This window comes from Trichoplusia ni, chromosome 21 (assembly GCF_003590095.1).
Source record: "Trichoplusia ni isolate ovarian cell line Hi5 chromosome 21, tn1, whole genome shotgun sequence".
NCBI classification, from domain to species: Eukaryota; Metazoa; Arthropoda; class Insecta; order Lepidoptera; family Noctuidae; genus Trichoplusia; species Trichoplusia ni.
This window is the reverse complement of record NC_039498.1, coordinates 5415156-5435775: the sequence shown is the minus strand read 5'-3', so window position 1 is coordinate 5435775 and position 20620 is coordinate 5415156. Positions and strand designations below refer to the sequence as shown.

Here is a 20620-nt window from a genome sequence, read left to right as displayed (position 1 = left end):
TATATTGGAACATCAAAACCGATGATAGATAGAATTTTCTATCTTTAGTAGGCCAAAACTGGTGATAGATAAGTTATTGGAATCGGCCGTTAATGTGTAAGGGACCTATAGGTGTGGCTTTCCTTAAACTTAAATCATATTCGACAATTATAGGTATATACCCTATAAGATAGATAGGAAAGGCTGATCTTCCAAACATAGTTCCTGACATGAAGACTCAATAGTTTGATTAAGTTGCCTTGATTTATCGCTTTTCTAGTAACGATAAAATACTAAAATTCGAGGTAAGTTGGTAGTTGTTTCATAAACATAATATGACCATTCCTACATCAAAGAGGTTGAAAACAATGAAACACAAAGTAGTTTTACCGTAATTTTATTGTATTGAAGTAAATAAGCCTATATACATTCCCGTACCGTACAAATTATACGTCGACCACGACCTTTGGATTCTTTCAGTTTCTGTGCAAGGGAGACAGGTATATCCTCGCTCCCGCTCATATGGACCAAGTTATCAGAGACTTAAAGCTAGGAACAGTTAACATACTCTTGACTATTCTCAGGATTTTGATTGGTGTTACATAGTCAGCTCCTGCAAAAGTAGAAAAGAAAATATTAATTTTTGTTCTTACATACCACTTAGACTAAAACTGAGAGATCTGACGTCTTGATAGGATGTTAAGATTTTTTTTATTATCAACCCATCTTCTGCTTTCGGACAAAGGCTTACCTAAGAAATATATGACGATAAATGTTAGTTAATAGTGACGTGCTCACCATAATGGCGTTGACGATATCCGACTGGTTGTTCCTGAGCGCGCGCACGGCTCGCGCTCGCGACACGTTCGCTTGGGACATCACTATCTCCACGTCCTTCTCGTCGACGCCGGTCTCATCCACTCCCTCCTCATCCTCTTCCTCGGCTATGGGGGCTACCGTCTGTAAAAGCGATAAACAAGCTTTATTTATTGTTTTGTTATTAACCCAATTTTGTAAACGTGGTACACATTGTATTCTAATTAAAATCGGCAAGCTTATTTATTGTCTTGCTAACAAGATTAACGCGACAGTAATTAAAGAGTTAAAAATTACTTTGTTACGCGCCGTCTATCGTACCATACCCCACGCCTCTGTAGTCAAAGAGACCGTCATGTTTAAAGAGCTCTTGCCTAATACCGAATGCGTTTGGGTGGCGCACTGGATGGCATACATAGTAAATAAACTAAGAGAAAGGGCAATGTCTGTCATGCCTGCTAGATTATATATAGTATAATATTCTACCAGGCACTAAGCAATTTGTGCATAACACTTTTGTATAGTGTATTGAATAGGTACCAGATACTATTTACTCAGACCATCTAATTTGTACATATGCAACATTTCATCATGCTTTAACTTTCCTATTTGTCAACTACTACCCTATCAGATCATACCACCTTATAATGGGTATAATATTGGATACTTCAGACACAGCCAAGGTAGATTTCATGATAAATCAAACAAGTTTTATATCATCACAAGTATCCAATGCTCATTTAAACGCTGAGCAAACAGGTTTTACTGACCAAACATGAACATTTAACAAAAATTCAATGTCTACTGCTATAACTTCCAGCTCTACTCCTTGAGAAGGCTACCATGCAGTATATATGCAAATGAGCTACAACAAATAGTCACAGGAGCTCACCAAATTTGATTCCGATGTACCATAAACATACTTCGCATCCAGTTTAATGAGTTGTGGCTAAATGGGGGTAAACTAGCGACATCTCATTAAATTGAAAGCTAAGTTACTGTTCCCTTTGCTGTAGATGACTGCTGGTTTGGATGAGGTGAATTTAATCTGTGTTTGGGAATCATGAGATGTCATGTAAACAAATTAAGCTTGATTACTTGTGATCTTTTCAGACCTGTGCGCAGATTTTGCAGTTTCAGCAACGCCTAGCTGAAGGCAACTTTTTTTGATGACAGATATATTTATTATCCTAATCATCTAACTGTTTACATGTCATCTCAATCTCCAATGGACACAGTATTAACAAATTTAACAACAAAAATGAGTATCTCACATACCGTGCCAGCAGCAGTAGCATCATTTCCGGCGGCAGCACTCTCGGGAGCCTTGAACCTCTCAGCAGCAGCCATGGTGGCTTGTTGAGACAAGTCCTCGATCTTGGCTTCACCAAAGACAATGTAGGTGTCCGAGTGAGGGTTCTTGTATACGTCTGGGGAGTTGATGACGAACAGAATGTTCTTTGATTTCCTGATTGTGACTCTGTTTACACCTTGTACCTGTGAAAGATAAAATAGAGATTATAAGCAAAAGTATTGAAGTAGACAATATTTTTTTTCATTGCCTGAATCATATATTTTTTGGAGTTCTTAGGAATTCTCACTAATAAATGATTATGATTAGCCTTACGAAAGCTATTGATTACAGGAGGGATAGATATTGATTATTGGAGGCTTTAGGTCATAATAAAACAGTTTTTTTTGGCAGGCTATTGAAAACCCTTGCTGGTTTTCAATGGCCTGCCGGGAACAGGATGATAAACTATAAAGGTTGCTAACTAAGTAATAAGGCCACATAGCCAAATAAGCAATCAAAAGATTAATATTCAACTGGACTGTAGACTGTCCCGCGACACAATCCGCCTACTTCAATAACCTACATTATAAAATGACATCATAAGTAACAGATAGGATGACTGGTCACAATTTTTTTGCAATATTCATATCTGGTTGTGGTTGAAAGTGATTTAATCATTTCCTAATAGATAACTATGATTATAATTAACCACAAACCAATGTGACCTCTTTATTATATGTATAGAGCTACACCATACATTTTGTAGATATATTTGGTCACTCTTAATTCAAGTTCGGAAATCCAGATGCATTGACAGAGAGAGTCTGTGCAGCCTAGAAGTAGCTAAAAATTGATAAGTTAAAGACAAATTAATATTGTAGTCTATTAAAGGAGGTTAAAAAAAAAACGAACCAAAGCAGCGCATGAGAAGGTGTCTAGTGCTCATAATACAAGTTTTGCTTAGTTTGAGATTATGTAGTCTGCGGCCATATGACCGCTACTGTACATTTTGATAGTAACCGTCGTGAAAATGATTTATTATTAACTGATGTAACGGTTTACTCACGCGTATTTATCGAGGTAGCCCGACTAGTTTCGGACCCAACCGGAGTCCTTAATCATGAGTAAGTAAACCGTTACATCATTTAATAACGCTACTGTACAGCTTCAAGTTTGTAAACTTACAGGCTTAAGTCCAAGCTTGCTCATGATCTTGCGCGCCTTCTTCTCGCCACGGGACTGTTTCGCCTTTGAAACGATGTCGATGCCGGCGATCGGGTTGGAGATGCCTCCAGTGCCTGGTGCACCTGTAAAGATAAAAGACATGTGTAGCAACCTAAATATAAAAAAAAATATTTACATTTCCACCAGTTGTATTTTTTTATTACTGCAAACCAAGGGCCTCCTTCCAATCTTAAGTAGATGTATATTGCTTTACATATCAAATAATAATGTATAACATTTGACAATAAATAAATATCAATCTATGAGAGATTGGGACAACAAAATGATTATCAGAAAAAAATCTATAATCCATTGTCGACGTAATTATAGGTCAACGGAATCATAGCGCGATCAAAGGGAATATAAAAAGTAAAAGTTTACACGATACCTCGATAGATGGCGTTGGAATCGATTTAGATCGCGCTATGGTTTCGTTACACGGGATATTATAAATGTCGGAGAATTAATTTTTTTGTTGTGAGCAGCAAGCACTGTGGTTTACTATATTATACGCGCTTAATATTAGTTTCCAAGTGTTTTAATTATCCACCCTCTCCAAGTCGACCTTCGTTCATGGTCCTTCGAGCCGGATTGGTCGGGAGTGTTGTGGCGGGTTCCAGAGGTGGTAGAATCTACCATCCTACGCTTCGATACTGGGCAGCGGATTGCTGTCCAGATCAGCCTTCAGTGAGTACCAGGTGAGAGGTGCCAGAAGCTGGAGGTGGAAGACCGGTTGGTGCAGGGAGGATCCAGTGGAGCGTGGAGCAGCACTACTGGTGATAGCAGCAGCCGGAGGGCGAAGCGAGGGAGGCAAGCAGGAAGGCGAACGCCGTAGCACAGAGGGCGCCACCGTATCAGTGTCAGTGAGTGTATGGTGAAAAAACCGTGAGTACTTTCAACAATAGTAATTTGGACTTGTAATAGTTTTAAAGAAAAAGTGGTTGGGACGGGGAACCTATGCCCGATTTGGTATAGAAATTGAACTCAAAAAGACTTGTAAAATTTTCGGGAATTAAAGTTTGTGTTCGGATCAAGTGCGAGAAGAATATAACTACTTAGTGGACATTAAGTTTAGCGTATTAGTTTGTGTTATTTGTGTTGTAGTATTAGATTTATTGTTGTGTTTTTTGTCTTATTTGTGTTTGTGTCTACGTCTAATATTGTATTTATAAAATGGATTCGTTAGTGGATATCCAAGAAGACGTAAAAGTCAAAATTAATAAGGCTATGATTAACTTTAAAAAATGCCCAAAAGATCTACTTACTGTATCGTACATTGAAACACGCTTAGAGAGTTTAGAACAACTATGGCAACTTTTCTATAATACACATGTTAAAATAATAAGCGAAGTTAAAAAATCTGAATTATCCAGCTCTACTTACCATAAAGATTGTGTTTACGATGAGGTAGAGGAATTATATGTGCAATTCAAAAGTACTCTGAAAGAGATTCTAAGAAAAAATAAATGTGTATCTACTAATGATAGTAGCCCGGGTCTTAGGAGTAGTTGTAAAGAAGAAAATAATTTTCGGTTGCCGGAGGTTAAAATACCAATGTTTTCTGGTAAATATAATTTAACCGTTTTAGGGCTTTAGAGAATTTAGGAACGAAAGAAGAGAGGGTCCCAAAGACTACACGGGTATTACACGTAGTTAACGATAAAAGGGTATCTTGTGCCTTTTGTGCAGGTGAGCACAAAATAAGTTCATGTCCAAAATTTATTAAGGAAAGTACGGAATCTCGGAGGAACTTTGTTCTAAAGAACAGATTATGTTTCATCTGCCTGCTTAGCAACCACTCTGTTAAGTATTGTAAAAACACTCTCAGGTGCCAGGTGTGCAAAAGACGCCACCATTAAGGAGGCAAACAACAGGTTTACGTATACCATAACAAGGGTTGATAAGTTTTAAGTATGTGTTGCTTACCAGCATCTTCCAATTCCGGGATAGTGTCATCAGAGTCACTGTCCGAGGATGCGGTCTCCTCCTTGCGCTTCTCGGTCATGGAGGCGGTGGCCTTGTCCAGCTCAGTCAGTTCTGGCATCTTTGAGCTCTTGTGAGATTATTTTGAGGTTACGGTAAGATTCCTGCAGAAAAAAATGATTTGAGTTAGTGATATGGTACTGAAAAACTATATTATGTGTATGCATCAGATAATTTTTTAACTGTTTTAGCTTTTTGACCTCTCATGTAACAGATAAGTATGATTTTTACTTATGGCTAAAACATAGTTGATAAACAATAATTATGCAGCACCAGAAACAAGGTCAGATCATGACCCAGGGGGTTTGTGAATAAATCTAGAAGCTAGCGTTAAAATATAGGGGCAACAAGAAATTTACCATAATACAATTTCTGTACATGATAATTACTAGAAAAGAATTTGTAGACAATAGTCTGATGTAATTTGATCTGTTTACACAAAATAATAAAATAAGCAAGCTATAAATAGTAGGTATCAATCAATGCATACATAAAATATGAAGTATGATAATACTATCCAGAAACATTTTAGGTTAAGTTATAAGTAATATTAACACCACAAGGACTTTGATTAGACCTGTTTTAACAAAAAAACTTCGGATAATTTGATCTTTTTAATTATTATGCCGTGTATTTAAGGTTAAACCCGATCGCAGATAATTGTTACGCTAAAGCAAATCATGTACATAAACGGCCTTATTATATTATATACTTATAGGTGTAGCCCACAATGCGCAAATGCACTTCATTACTCTATAGCAGCCTTCTCTTACTCAAGAGTTGTGAATCGGATAATTCCTTATCCCATAGAAACTTTTTCAACAGTGGTTAGTGTGATAATCTACTCAACACAAACTAAGGGCCGGTAATCGGAATCCGAGTAATAACCAAAAATGGATGAATTAATAATTCAAGTTTAACCCATTTTTAACGACTCGGATGAAAGACTTAACAGCACAAACACTTAGATATTATAACAAAGTATTTTCCGCGTTGTTCATACACTTCGTTTCACCACAAAAGCAATTCAAGTTCGCATTTGTGCGAAAAAATATGGGCGCGGGTTTCGATAAAACACCGGAGAGAAATATTAAAATAACAACGCAAATATACCACGATTGCACCTTAGACCACAATAACACATAAATATTTCACTTAAACACTAGGATTTCTGTAAAAACTCTGGATTTATTACCTTTATTTAGGAATTATCGGTACAAATGGAATCAACGGGGACTCGCTTCAATTTGACAAGAGCAGAAAGGAAATTTATTTTTGTGACTTGACAGATAAAAAATATTTTGTAAATGTGCCCGGCGAATAGTATGTATCCGAACGGAAGGTACAATATTTTCAGTTATGGCAATTCGGAGCATAACGTCATGCGTCAGAACTCACCATAGTGTTGTCTTTATTCGATAATTTAAATCAGTTGTGGAAATACTGCAATTAAACTTCATGATAAAATCCGTTTAAATAGTTTATTTATTGTTATAGAGTAGAACTTCTAATGTAGCTTTTATTTAACACAAATTTCTCGGTTACAATATCTTTCAAATCACATTTATGTAACTACACCTACAACATGAACTACGTAGATCCAATTTTGTAATTTAGGTACCATTCTACTTTCAAACGAATGGTTATTTTATTTCACAGAGTCATTATTATAAAGTTTTACAAGTGCCTGGAAAAAGGCCTAAGTGAAATAAAAATAATGAATTCAAGACAGTAAATAAAAGGGCTTTCTGCTTGTGCAGATGATAAATACATAATTTTATGTAGCTGAGAATGACAATTTATTTATAGGAGAGTTTATTATTTTCACTCAATGTTAAATCAGACACATTAAAAAATCAAGAGTTTGATTTCATCGATATCGACAAAAAAAATCACAAGTCACATTCCTAGTTTTGATTAGTGTCATTCCACTCGCATTCATTTCGTTTGATTAGAAGGCTGTACTATTCGTTCTTCGCAGTTTTTGTTCGTTTTCGTCGCTTAATTGTCAAAATAGTTTTATTGTAATCACGTCACGAAGCACCTCTAACACTTGAATATTCATAGATAGTGATTGTGTTAAAAACATGTCGTTAATCGTGTAGTGATTTTGTGTTTTTATTCAGTCATTAATTATCAAGTCCAAAGTGCGTGTTTTAAAATAATATTTTGTGTGTTGTGATTATAATTGATACGTGCCAAATATGTCTCTGGAAGAGAAATTTAATGCTGCGGTCAATGTTATCCGTAGCTTGCCGAAGAGCGGTAAGTTCTTTTTTTTTAATTATTTTCTTGTCATTGTTGTTTATCGATTATTTCGTTATTGTGGAAAGTTATTACATAAAGTTATCTCGGTTAATCTATTTCTAATGATACCAGAAGTTTAGTGTGATGCAAACAGCTGGTATGAAGATTTATTTCCATTGTGTTGTACCTTCATGTGGCTTGAAAGTTTATGCTATATAGGACTAAATACGGATGGGATATAAACAATGTTTATTTACTCTTGGTAACTAAGCATTTTGGCATAACTGGCATAAGGGTAGAGAAAGAACTATGTCTTTCAAATCCACTCACACTTAATATGAACATAGAACACACAAAGAAATGCAATAACTTTTAGGTTTTCTCATGAATAAATGTGACCCAGAACCACAAAAATATTGTAAAATTATCTAAAATACATAACCTGCTATACTTAATGAAATTAAAATATTTATTTTGTTTCATTTATAATTAATTATCTTGTAATTAAGCTTATAATCCAAAGATACATTGTTAAATATGACATTGCATTTAAGGTGACAAGGTTAATTTATAATATAACAATTAAAAAGGTGTTTAGAGACAAAAAATAGTATTTTTCTGAGCTAAACAATGTCATTTTTTTCTTTTTTTACACAATTTATTGTCTATTGTGTGAACCTAGTTTTGGTATCAAAAATAAGCCTTACTACATAAATGATAAAATTACCAGTTTTTGCCTGCTAACATGTAAGTTTTCTGTGTCAGTTTTGTATATTTCTACATTGTTTTAAAACAATTTAATTAGTTTATAATAGGATATTAACATATTAAAACATGTGAAAAACATAAAAAAAATACTGCCCTGAAATTGTAGCTCACATATTTAAAGTTTTGTAAATATAATGTATATAATAATGTAAATAATTTGATTTACAATGCAATAAAAAATTCAGACATAAACACACAAATACTTCAATGATTTATTTCAACCTTTCCAATTGCCATCTGAAAGAAACTTACAATGAACTGAAAATAATTTAAATCTGTATGAATTCTTCGAGCATTTTAATATCCAAATCCACCAATGATATTTAAATATATGAGTGGTAAATCTAGAAATTTATCAGACTGACTAATTAAATATTTTTGGCAAAAAACAAAAATTGTACCACCTTAATTATGGTCATGTACTATTTCACATCACTATTCTTGATTGAAAAGTGACGCAATACAAGCAAAGCATAGGACATAAAACGTTACAGTAATTAAGTACTGCATGCTAAGTTACCAACTTAAATACAAAGTACTCTTAACAAAACTAACATTACTCAATATTGAAATAGCAGCCACTTGTGAGCTTTGTAACTGAGTAAAACCTATTTGTATGCAACCTGTGTCAATACAGAGTGTAAACACCTTGTCTATGGGTGTTTGTTTTTATTGCACAATAAGGATGTTTATGGAGATTGCATTATGCTTCTATGTTGTCTTTTTCAAAGGTTACTTGGCTTCTTGTCTTATAGGACTTAATGGACTATGGTTTTTTAGAGAGTAAGTTGCTGTCTCCAAGTCCTATACAACTTATCAAACTAGAGCTATTGCCATTTGAAAAGAGAGACTCTGTTGTACATTATATACTTAGTGTGTTGTCTGGAACAACTAAAGAAAAATTTAAAGAATAATATTTGTCTTGCTAAGTCTTGGTTAAGATTAGGTGGACAAAGTGGTCGCATGCTTCACCTTCATAACACCACTTGGCTTCAAGCCATATGAATAGCTTATTCCCAATTTAAAATCCTAAATCAAACTATTTAAGAAAAGGTAACAATCTTGGTGTGTTTTTTTTACACAAAAACATGTTAAATATATGACTGATATATGCCATTAATTAATCGGCGAAATAATATTACAGGGTCAACTGTCCTACTCTACTAAACCCTACTCTAAGAAACTCATATGTTGCTTACCATCACAGTTAAACTCTGTTTTAGTAACGGAAGCGTAACGGCGGAGTACGCGACATAGATTGTCGTCTCGTATTCCTATCACCATCTCCTTATTGTTTTCATGTTTTCCGCTCCTTCTGGAACATCTGTATTAGGTTTTTTTTTGTCTGGTTAATGTACAACCTTGTGTCAGAGTTTAAACAGCCTGTAGGCGTCAGACGTGGCTTAATACACCGTTAAAAAGTTCTCGTATGTGCTAGTTTCCTCACGCAGTTTTACTTCACGGTTTTAACCATAATTATATTACTCTGTACACGCATGAATCGATAAGACATTGGTGTGTGCCGAGATTCGAACCTACGAACTTTGACATGACAGTCAAACGGTCATACCACTAGGCTATCACTGATTTGAATACGATATACTTCTATCAACTCATTAAATCGTATTTATCGGGATTGACCCTGCCGCGTCTGCTCTTGATTAAGGACTCCGGTTGGGTCCGAAACTAGTCGGGCGATCCCGATAAATACGCGTGAGTAAACCGTTGCATCGTTTAATAATGGATCATCTTTCTTAAGTTGATAAAAATTCAGTTAAAAGATCATAAGTTAATAACAATTCTGTTATAATCGCTCCTTCACATAAAATACTTCGAGAACTTTCCACCATTAATGACGGCCATGCACTGCATACGGTAAGGTAGTTAATGAATGGGGGGAAAAGTGATTACGTAACGACTTTCCTTTCTTGTGTAAGACACCGTGTGTTTGTAATTATTTACGACTACCTTCGGATGGTTGAGTTGTTACTTTAATTGTTTTAGTTCGGTCGAAGTTCTGAATCTTTGGGTAATTTGTGTTGAATGTTATTTCTATGGTTAAATCTTTGATGATACAATATTGGTAGAATCATTTTTTTTATTATAATATCCTCTTTTTTAGACAGAATCAAGGAAGACATTGAATCTTCGAGGGTGTGTTAAGCCATATTTTTCGGGATTGGCCGACTAGTTTCGGATCCAAAGTCCTTAATCGTGAGCTTACACGGCTGTGTGCGAGCGAGTAACTAAGTATCTTGGAATGTTGCAAAATACAAGCTACCAAAAACAAAATTAGGCGTTTTAGTTTTGGCAATCATATTTCATAATGTTCTTTATATTACGTCTACCAGTCTACTCTTTTTTTGTAGTTTTTAAATAGAATGTAACAGTAACGACACCGCTCATCGCAACGCACTATCACAACTATTGCGAAACAAGCACTTGCGTCCAAGGTCTTACGATCAAATGTTGACGATGGACGATGCGAGAAATAATATGTGTTTTGAAGTACATTGAAACACCGAGCTTAAATGTATGCTGGTATTCGTTGGTTTCATTGTAGATCTTGGCGTACAGGAGTTGTGTGGCGGGCTAGTCCTATTTAAGAAATAATCAAAACTTTTAGTTCATTTTTGAAAATGTGTACTCCAATGTCATTTGGTGGACATCTTGGACCAATTTCATGAAACAGCTAGGAGCTAAGAACACTGTCAGCTAGTATATCTGTATTTTTTTATCTAGCACACTGTGTCCCACTCCTTCCACGATTATAATATGTTCTGGGCCACATGGAATACATATACAAAAAAAAAAAAACGAAACAATCGCTTTAGCCGTTCGATGCCACAGGCAAAACAAATAAACAAACACGTCAAACTTAGTAAAATCCCTTTGTTTTTGCATCTTCGAAGCCTAACAGTACTTAAAAGTCATGTATGCCTGCAATGTATAGCAATTTGCACGATATTTCTCGCTAAGCATTTAGTTGGCTTGCCAATATTTGCCAATGGTTGCCAGTCAACAGGCCTCAGGCTCTCGGAAAGTTCCGTTTTCCGGTGATTTTATGTATTGGTAATAGTCTTTTATGAGTTAAGTAATTTACCTGTCAGTTATGCCACTGAATAATATTATATTTCTTGAACTCAAATTTTATGAATATGTGGTTCTCATGTAGTTATTTCGTATGAATTTAAAATGATGACAAAAGGGAAATAAGATTATTGAAATGTTGTATGTTAATATTCAGGGTAATCTACCCAATTTTTTATCAAAACTTCTACAGCCGTTTCAGCGTAACAAAGCACCATACTCACAAACTAGCCTTTATAGTGTTAGAGTGAACACTTATTTATAATTAAAATGTGATATCACTGATGCATGTCCCATTGCTGATCAAAGCCTCTTCTATAACCTAGATCATTTATTACCACAATAAAGCTCACGGCGAATTAGCGATTATATTAGACTAGCTGTTGCCCGCGACTTCGTCCCCGTGGGTAGAAATATAAGTTATGATTTATACCTGCCCTGTTTTTTTGTCATTTTCCATTATTTACTTCGCTCCTATTAGTCGCAGCGTGATGGTTTATAGCTATATTAGCCTAAAGCCTTCCTCGATGAATGGTCTATTCAACACGAAAAGATTTTTTCAATTTGGACCAGTAGTTCCTGAGATTAGCGCGTTCAAACAAACAAACAAACTCTTCAGCTTTATATATTAGTATAGATTGTGCCTTGAAATAATCAATAAATCTAATAAATGAAACGTACATACATATTATTTTTTATTGATACTTTGCTTACGTTGAGCACCGGGATCGAACTTGCACCTCGTCAATAAAAGTGCCTACATACAACCGCAAGGCAACGACGACATTTAAGTAATAATTATAGTTTAATATAAATTTCTTCAGTCCATCGTGGAATCGAAACGTATGTGCTCAAGGTCTTGATAATCGATTTAAATATATTATTCCGCGTATAATCGATTTGTAATTATAAACGAGTGTCGTATTCTTCGTCTATTGTTATTTGGTTCCTAAGTAAAGTGTGTGATCTATTTTGAAGAGCTATATTTTACCTTCTTTTGCCCGCGGGTCCGCCCGCAACGAATCGAATATGATCCCATAGGAACATAGAGGAAACGGAATGAAAACTATATCTAACTATATCCTATGTGTTAATGCTGGTTATAAACTATGTATGTACCAAGTTTCGTCTAAATCCGTTCAGTGGTTTTTGCGTGAAAAAGGAACAAACATCCATACATAAAAACTTTTATACGTTTATAATATAAGTAGGATAGATGACCATTTTCATTTGAAAAATAGTTTTTTTCAGCCTATTTGTAATCTTAGTGTCGTAAGTTCGACTCGTACTTAACCTTACCTTCGGTCTTGTTAATCTTTCGTAAAAGGTAAATATTATTGTAATAAAACTTGATAGCATTCAAGCCATAAAATTCTCATATATTTGATATACCCAGAATCAATTTCACTATTAAGCTAATGACACGTTTCAAGTTAAAATTCATCAAACTGTTTAAAATTTTAAGTTTCGTAATGAATATTTTACGTACACACACAAAAAAGTATAGTTCGGCAAAAATAATACACTTAAAATACTTAATTAAATACCAAAGGTACCTCTTTAACATTTAAAGGTTGGGTATAATTTACTTAAGACTGAAAGGTCACTTCCAAATATTACTTTATCACCGTGGTTTTAGCTACAGGGCCCCGATTCTGCTATTTAATTAAAACGGACGATGAATGAATGGAAGTTAGATTAAATTTGAAATTATTCCTATTCTATTAAGCATTTTGCCAATTCAATAATTGGATGTTAATTGTATTGACCTTGAGTGTGCCGTCCCGTACTGAATTTCTAATTATTGTGTAGAAAAATTCTCAAGAGAATACGAAAATTGTCATTTTAAGTCAAATTTCATTCATTCATCGGCCGTTGTTAATAGCGGAATTGGGGCCCAGTTTCAAATAATTACGTTAAGGTTTATTCACACATATTTTTCGGAACCTGATAAAAACTCGTGAAAGTCGTTGAGAATAAATCTCAATTTATAGTTGCAATATTTTTATACTAAAAAATATTATTTTATGTGTTACCGGGTAGATTAAAAATGCTTTTCTGTTTATTGGTTGTCACAATTATATCACACTAGCTGTTGCCCGCGACTTCGTCCCCGTGGGTAGAAGATGTAAGTTATGATTTATACCTGCCCTGTTTTGTAGCCTAAAGCCTTGCTAGATGAATGGTCTATTCAACACAAAAATATTTGTTCAATGTTGACCAGTAGTTCCCCGATTAGCGCGTTCAAACAAACAAACAAACAAACTCTTCAGCTTTATATATTAGTATAGATAGGTATATTTGACTTCATTACCACGCGGATGAAGTCGCGGACAACAGCTAGTAGTATCTATATTTAGTTTACCTTCATCCATACCAAATTTCATAAGTAATCATTAAACCGTTTGATTAGGAAGAAGGGACAAACATAAAAACACACACGCAAACGCTCTTATAATCTTAATCTGAAATAAATACAGAAAGGTCACTTACAAAATATGACAACAGTTTATTCAACTTTAATTAACATTCTTCATTTTTATGATAAGGATAAGTCGTTTTATTTAGATTACATTACAACACTCATGATAATCTAGATATCAGGTCGTTTGTTGATAGATTAAATACTCTTTTACGACAACCCCCGTGGTCGAGTGGCGTACGCACCGGTTTCAAGTTGTCGCTAGCTCTGAGGTCCCGGGTTCGATCCCCGAAAATCACATTTCTACATTGTCTCCGGTCTGGGTATTGTGGTACCTTCGTTGTATCTGAATTCCATAACGTAAGTGTTTTAGCAACTTACTTTGGGTTCAGAATAATGTATGTGATGTGGTCCGCATACATTATTTACTAGCTTTTGCCCGCGACTTCGTCTACGTGGTTAGAAGATATAAGTTATGACATTTTCTTCGCTGCTATTAGTCGCAGCGTGACTATATACAGCCTATAACCTTCCTCGATGAAAGGTCTATTCAACACAAAAATAATTTATAAAAATACTAGCTTTTCGCCCGCGGCTTCGCCCGCGTCGAGGTCGGTTATATCGCGTTTCCAAGATAACTCTTCAAAAGTTCGGGAAAAAATCTATCCTATGTTCTTTCTCAAGGTCAACTCTATCTCTGTACCAAATTTCATTAAATCAGTTCAGTGGTTTAGACGTGAAAGTGTAACAGACAGACAGACAGACGGAGTTACTTTCGCATTTATAATATTAGTAGGGAATAGTAGGGAATTAGTAGGGATAGATTAAAAAAATGAGGTACAACGATCTTTACATATTTGTATTATAACTATAGACACACATGTACACATGTTGTATAATGCTACGGTTAAATTATAACTACGTATTTATCTTTTATACATATGTATAGTATTAAAGTGGCCATTGTCCGTCAATTGTCACCGTGGGACACGACGCAACTCTACAATAGAGTTATATGAATCTACATTGTCTGTGGTTGACAAATATAACTGTTCTTTGAAATCATTTGAGCTGTCATCCATATTTATAATGTACTTGCACTCATGGGCCTTCGTTCTGCCGGAGTCATCTGTGAATCTAAACATCAAAAGTGCAATCATACAATTTGGTCTAGCCATTTAGAAGTTCGATGATATGCACACGTACAGTAGCAGTAATGCAAATAAAAGTCCGGGTTAAGCAACATTTAGAAAGGTCATAAAGTTTGTTCACCCTACCGATTTGTTATTTTAAACCTATTTTTTCCAAATCGAATCGCACTTGATTATAATTATTAAAAATTTGGTTCAAGAAATCCTCAAGTTAGTTAGGCAAGACGTATTTGTTTTTATTCTTCTCTAAATGCACGACCATCAAATTCTAATCTTTGAACAGTTTGAACTGAATGCATTTGAAAGTACTCTACTCTTGAAACGGTATTGCTCGTCATGGATTTATTTTACGAGAGTTCATATTTGTTTTTATTTGTAAAGAGGTTTTATGCGAATAGATTTTTATAGCTATTGTCATGCTTGAACTAGATTCCGTACTCACAATTTGTTCAACACGTATGATATATTGGTTATTGATGAAACTGTTTTGTGCAAATATCACTTCTTGAAATATTGTGGTTTAATAGCAATACTAGATTTTTATTATTATCTGTAATCTTAGTACTGTACGGTGTCTATCAAAAACTCTTTGGTCTATTTCGTATATTAGCAGGCCTCATCAAGCCCCCATCACGTGTAGCAATGCTATGCGTTTCCAAGTATCGGCAACAAAACGCGGTTGACGTCAACCGGGGTTAGGTTTAGTCAGGGCCGGATCTAGGGGCCTAGGGGTCCCGAGGCAACAAGGGAGTGGGGGGCCCCTTGGTTCAAGTTATTTTCATTAAGTGAAAAATTTATCGAGCTATGCCTACTTTGGTGGTGGGCCCCTAGGCACTGGCCTAAAGTGCCTTATCGATAATACGGCACAGGTTTTAGTCAGTCTGGTTCTGACACTACCCGTTCCCTACCTCGAAGATGTCCATGAGGATTCCAACTCCCAAAAAAAGGTTTCTTCAAGCCCATTGTCCGAAGCCAGTAGACAGTGCTGAGAAAATGCTTGATCGAGGAGTTAAGTCTTTACTTACTTACTCCCTACGGCCTTCTTAACGGTTTTACGTCTAAAGTGGTATTATTGGGGAACTGGAAATGGGATCCTGCTCCACAATGTGTATTGCGTTGTCACGTCATATTAATGTTACTTAAAGACGTGATGACAGACCCTCAAGCCTTTTAGTATTGCCTAAGCGGCAGGGTCTACTTCGGTCGGTGTGTGATGAACTGCTATGCATTGTCGCGCATCGACTAAGTGTGGGATACGTAGCACGTCGGTTCAGGTTTAGTCAGTCTGACACTAACTGCTTCATCCACAAGGAGGTGGGAGTCCAAGAAGGATTCCCATGCCTTGCAAAAAAAACGTTAGAAGACTGTGTAGTATGTATGTGATATATTGCATTCCTAGTTCTTATAGTTACAATAAAAGCCTTTCTCAACAGAAAATGCATTTTTAAATTACACTTACAAGGTCAACTTACCTGCCCAAAGATATAAATATTAGAAATAGTAATAATTCATAAATTTTGTAACATATGCTAAAAATATAAGAGTTTATATCGGGGTCAAGGCGATACTCGTACGGTTGCCGTTTTGCGCCGAATCAAGGTGGCCAACTTAAATGGTAAGATTCCTTGGTGCTCATTACTCATTAATTATAGCCAGTTAATTTTATCGAAATTCAAATGTTATTTAAATTCAAATGTCGATTATTTTTAAATTGATGCCATCTTTAGTGTTGACTTGTAGTTGCGTTTGGGGCGTTAACGCTTGCTTGAGTATTTTTTTTTATTTTTGGCCTCTACGCCGTGTAGTGCGCATAAATTGAGTGATTGGCTACGTCTAATCCCCAATTCATTCTAAATAATAACCGTTATTAATACAGAATGAAACCTGCATGCATCTATGATTTGTAACAATTTGCATTGGGCCATTCAAACTGTTGACGAAATGTCTCGATCGGAGACCTGGTGCTGTAATCCAGAAGGCGCAGGTTCCTATCCCGTATGAACTTAAATTTTCTCTGCACTTATCTAACCTATCTTATCTAACCTACTTTTGCTCGGCTAATCAGGGACTCTCATTGTAGACTGTTGGCGAGTACAAATGAAGTTGTGAGTATATTTAATTCACGAGGAGCTCGCTGCTAAGCTACAACTGCACAAGTTGATCGATGAAAGTTTAAGCTGAGTATGATACGGTCGGTCCGTGGATGGGTGTCCAACAGTGCAACTGTCCATCTATGTCATTACGAGTTATACTTACCGTGTTTCGGAAGGTAGTTTAACTTGTGGTTCCTGGCTGTGATTTATACACCTTTGACAGCCGTTACGGGTACCTAGTTAGATGTTACAAATCTGACAACCAGGTTTCTTAAGGGTTTTTGATGTTGATGAGACAGTAGGTAAGGTTGAGGAGGTCAGATAGGAAGTCGCTCCTTGTAAAACACTGGGTCTTCGCTGCATCTGGTTAGACTGGAAGTCAAACCTAACATAGTTAGGAAAATTTTTAGCTGATAAGTCTATGCAATCGAAAGCACTAAATCTGATCTAAAAATTTTCCATTTCCACTTAATCCAATGTGATATAACGAGATTGAACCGGTAAACAGATGACGGCAGAAAATTGAATTCCACTTCAGACTCGAGTGAAGCGGTAACGCAATAAAAGTAACTGCAATATTTTCAGTCTGAGAACTAGGGATGTAGGTCAGACGCCCATGGAAACTGAATCGATTGCTAGGATTACCTGCGCCGCACTGTAACCGCTTTCTGCACTATACTGTGAAAGTATAAGTCGGAGAGATTGAATGCAATTTGAAGACATTAATCGCCGGATAGTTTTATAGGGATGTTATTGAGTATAAATATGTACGATTTTGTGCTGTCAGATGGAAAGTTTGAAGGGAAATTAAGAGAGATTGAATACGGATTTCCTGTCGTCTGAAAGTTGGGTAGGGTTACTGAGTCAATGGATAAATTTTCTGGAAGAAGTGGAAGGAAGAATGTTTATGTCAGCTGAGAGCAAAATTGGTTGATAATACAACTAGGAATACATGATCCTTGCTTGAAATCGAGCTTAAAGACATGTGTAATAATAGAAATTAACCTGCCCATAACAGAATTACTGCCGAAAGCGTAACTGTAGGTGTTAAAGTTCTAGACTAAGACATCACAGACTTCTTTAATCAGTTAAGTCAGGTCCCATTAAATGCATCTGTATAATCTAGCATGCATATGCGATCCTAATCAGAGCGAGACGCTTTAGCATGATTTTATTTATTATATGCGAATACAGATAGATAACCTTGCAGTTAAATGTTTTGGACTGATTTGCCAAATTCTTACGAATGAAGGCGAGAGGGGGGGTTTGTTTGGTAGAGGGGGAGAGGAGAGGTGTCAAGACAAGATTTATGCAAATATGTACACGTAATCCCCGATCAGTTTTAATTGGTAAATATGTCTGTATGAAGAAGGTTATTGAACTGGAGTTACCCCGAGCATGTTGTAGCGATTCGGTGTCTACGGAAAGATTTCTTTCTTATATCGAACTTTGTGTTGTTTGTGAATTTTTAACTGCTGTAGTGGATTATTTGGTAGGACTGGGAGCCGACAGACCGACTAAAGATAATAAGTGCGCTATGTTACATCTTCTACTAATTTAGGCCAAAACTCCTTCCTCCTTTATCAAGCGTTTTAACTGAACAAAAAATAATCTGGATCTAGAATTATCCTGGTGTAGTATTCTAGTAACGAGTCGAAAAACATAGTTTTTTTACTTCTAGATTCCAGATCTGTCTGTATACAGGTTATCCCAGGAATGTATTCTAAGTCGAAAATTTTATTCGAAGATTTTACCTAAAATATATTTTTTAGCTACCTATGCATAATGATGCGTTGGTAGCAGCCAAACCCCATATGTTTAATGTTAAAAACGGAGTGGAAGAATCATCATTCTTGTTTCTAAACTCGACATAACTAATGCCTATATCGATTACTTGAAAGTAATTATTAAAACTATAGTAATTATTCATCATTGTTCCCTAGGTTTACATTACCCTTCTGGCCTTTGTACGGGTAGTTCAATACCTATTTAGTACAGTTTGCAAAGAAGTCTGTCTTCGTCATCATTATGGTTGATGTACAAACTGGTGTCAGAATTAAAACTTAGGCCTTTCAAATTGCGAAACGCTAGCTTGAAAAATAAATGAAAAACTAAAATCCACGCTTTTATGAATAATCTGAACTAGTTTTTATTTTATAAACTACTAGCTGTTGCCCGCGACTTCGTCCCCGTGGGTAGAAGATATAAGTTACGATTTATACCTGCCCTGTTTTTTTTCACATTTTCCATTGTATCTTCGCTCCTATTAGTCGCAGCGTGATGGTTTATAGCCTAAAGACTTTTTCAAAAAGACTTTTTCAAAGAAAAATATTTTTTCAATTTGGACCAGTTTGTAGTTCCTGAGATTAGCGCGTTTAAACAAACAAACTCTTCAGCTTTATATATTAGTATAGATTCTTTATTTTTCATTCCAAATTATTGTATTGTCATCGGACCCCAATAAGTCTAGTCTACAATTATAGTTTGAATGAAGTCTGACCGTTCAAAGTGGGCAAGTTATTTCATCAACAGACTTCAAATTGCAGACAGGTTTTAGGTTCTTAATTCCTCTTTTGTGTTTTAATTTTTTTATTAGACCTTAGGACTGGATAAGCGGTTTTTTTTATTCTTCTGTCATTCAACGTGGCATAGATATAGTTTTGTCCCAACAAAAAGTTTTTTCATAGAGTTTGGTTCAGTAGTTTTTGTTAAAAGTCGGTTGTATTGAAAAAGTATATGATTTTTAAAAAATCTGTTTGTGTAAATCGATTTATGTTGCTGTCCGTACATTCTACGCTGTGGAGGTCAACGTACTTGTGTTACACTGAAGGTATTGGAACCAACAATTAGATTACAATGTTGCTGTGGTTTCTAATGCCGTGCTCCGTTTAAAGATAAATATACGCTGCTATTCAGACTGGTTTCACAGTTGTCCGGGTGTTCAGGTGATAGGTGATTATAGGTCGACCTGAGACCCAGACCGGGCTCTGTTATCCAGGACTCCTGGACTATTTAGCCAGTATAATCAATGGTTCTCAACTGCTTCTCAATCTAAGTTTTCACTTCGTTTTTCCATCAATTTTTTCCCATATTTTATAGTTTTTTGTTAGGTTTGCTTTTTCATTCTAAGAATGACACTGACTAAAATAACCTAAAATGTCGTGCTCTATTTTTCTTTTTCATTTCCAAGGGAAATGTAGAGACAAATGGACAATTATGAACGTCACTTACAAGTTTTTGGATATTTTTTTTATAATATTGGTAAGCTACTTTGATACCGTGGAAGGATTTGGGGGAGGCCTTTGCCCAGCAGTGGGACACAGTAGGCTAGATAAAAAAGCTACCTTGATTATACTATAAATCAGATCAAAAAAACTTATCTACATCTATATCTATACTTACTAATATATAAAGCTGAAGAGTTTGTTTGTTTGTTTGAACGCGCTAATTTCAGGAACTACTGGTCCAAATTGAAAAATTCTTTTTGTGTTGAATAGACCATTCATCGAGGAAGGCTTTAGGCTATAAACCATCACGCTGCGACTAATAGCAA

General features: G+C 35.6%; 2 protein-coding genes across 2 annotated transcripts in view; one reads left to right on the top strand and one right to left on the bottom strand.

The window, feature by feature from the left end:
* Positions 1 to 360: 360 nt before the first annotated feature.
* LOC113504156 (nascent polypeptide-associated complex subunit alpha) lies at positions 361 to 6594 on the bottom strand. Its single transcript, XM_026886319.1, has 6 exons — positions 6492 to 6594; positions 5240 to 5400; positions 3275 to 3396; positions 2074 to 2292; positions 778 to 939; positions 361 to 592 (listed from the first exon to the last, which is right to left on the bottom strand). The coding sequence occupies exons 2-6, from the start codon at positions 5355 to 5357 to the stop codon at positions 578 to 580; spliced, it is 636 nt and encodes a 211-aa protein (XP_026742120.1). The 5' UTR covers positions 5358 to 5400; positions 6492 to 6594; the 3' UTR covers positions 361 to 577.
* A 622-nt stretch (positions 6595 to 7216) lies between these two features.
* The window catches only part of LOC113504155 (acyl-CoA-binding domain-containing protein 5), a 39792-nt gene continuing 26388 nt past the window's right edge, over positions 7217 to 20620 (top strand). The window contains exon 1 of the mRNA XM_026886318.1: positions 7217 to 7561. Coding sequence (XP_026742119.1) covers positions 7501 to 7561 — 61 coding nt within the window. The 5' untranslated portion in view covers positions 7217 to 7500. The remainder of the gene's footprint in view (positions 7562 to 20620) is intronic.

Excerpts from the sequence above, each read along its gene's own strand:
- LOC113504156 (XM_026886319.1), bottom strand. The coding sequence starts at position 5,357 with ATGCCAGAACTGACTGAGCTGGACAAGGCCACCGCCTCCATGACCGAG. Across the intron at positions 2,293-3,274 it reads GCAAGCTTGGACTTAAGCCT|GTACAAGGTGTAAACAGAGT; the intron begins GTAAGTTTACAA and ends TATCTTTCACAG. Across the intron at positions 940-2,073 it reads ATGCTACTGCTGCTGGCACG|ACGGTAGCCCCCATAGCCGA; the intron begins GTATGTGAGATA and ends TCGCTTTTACAG.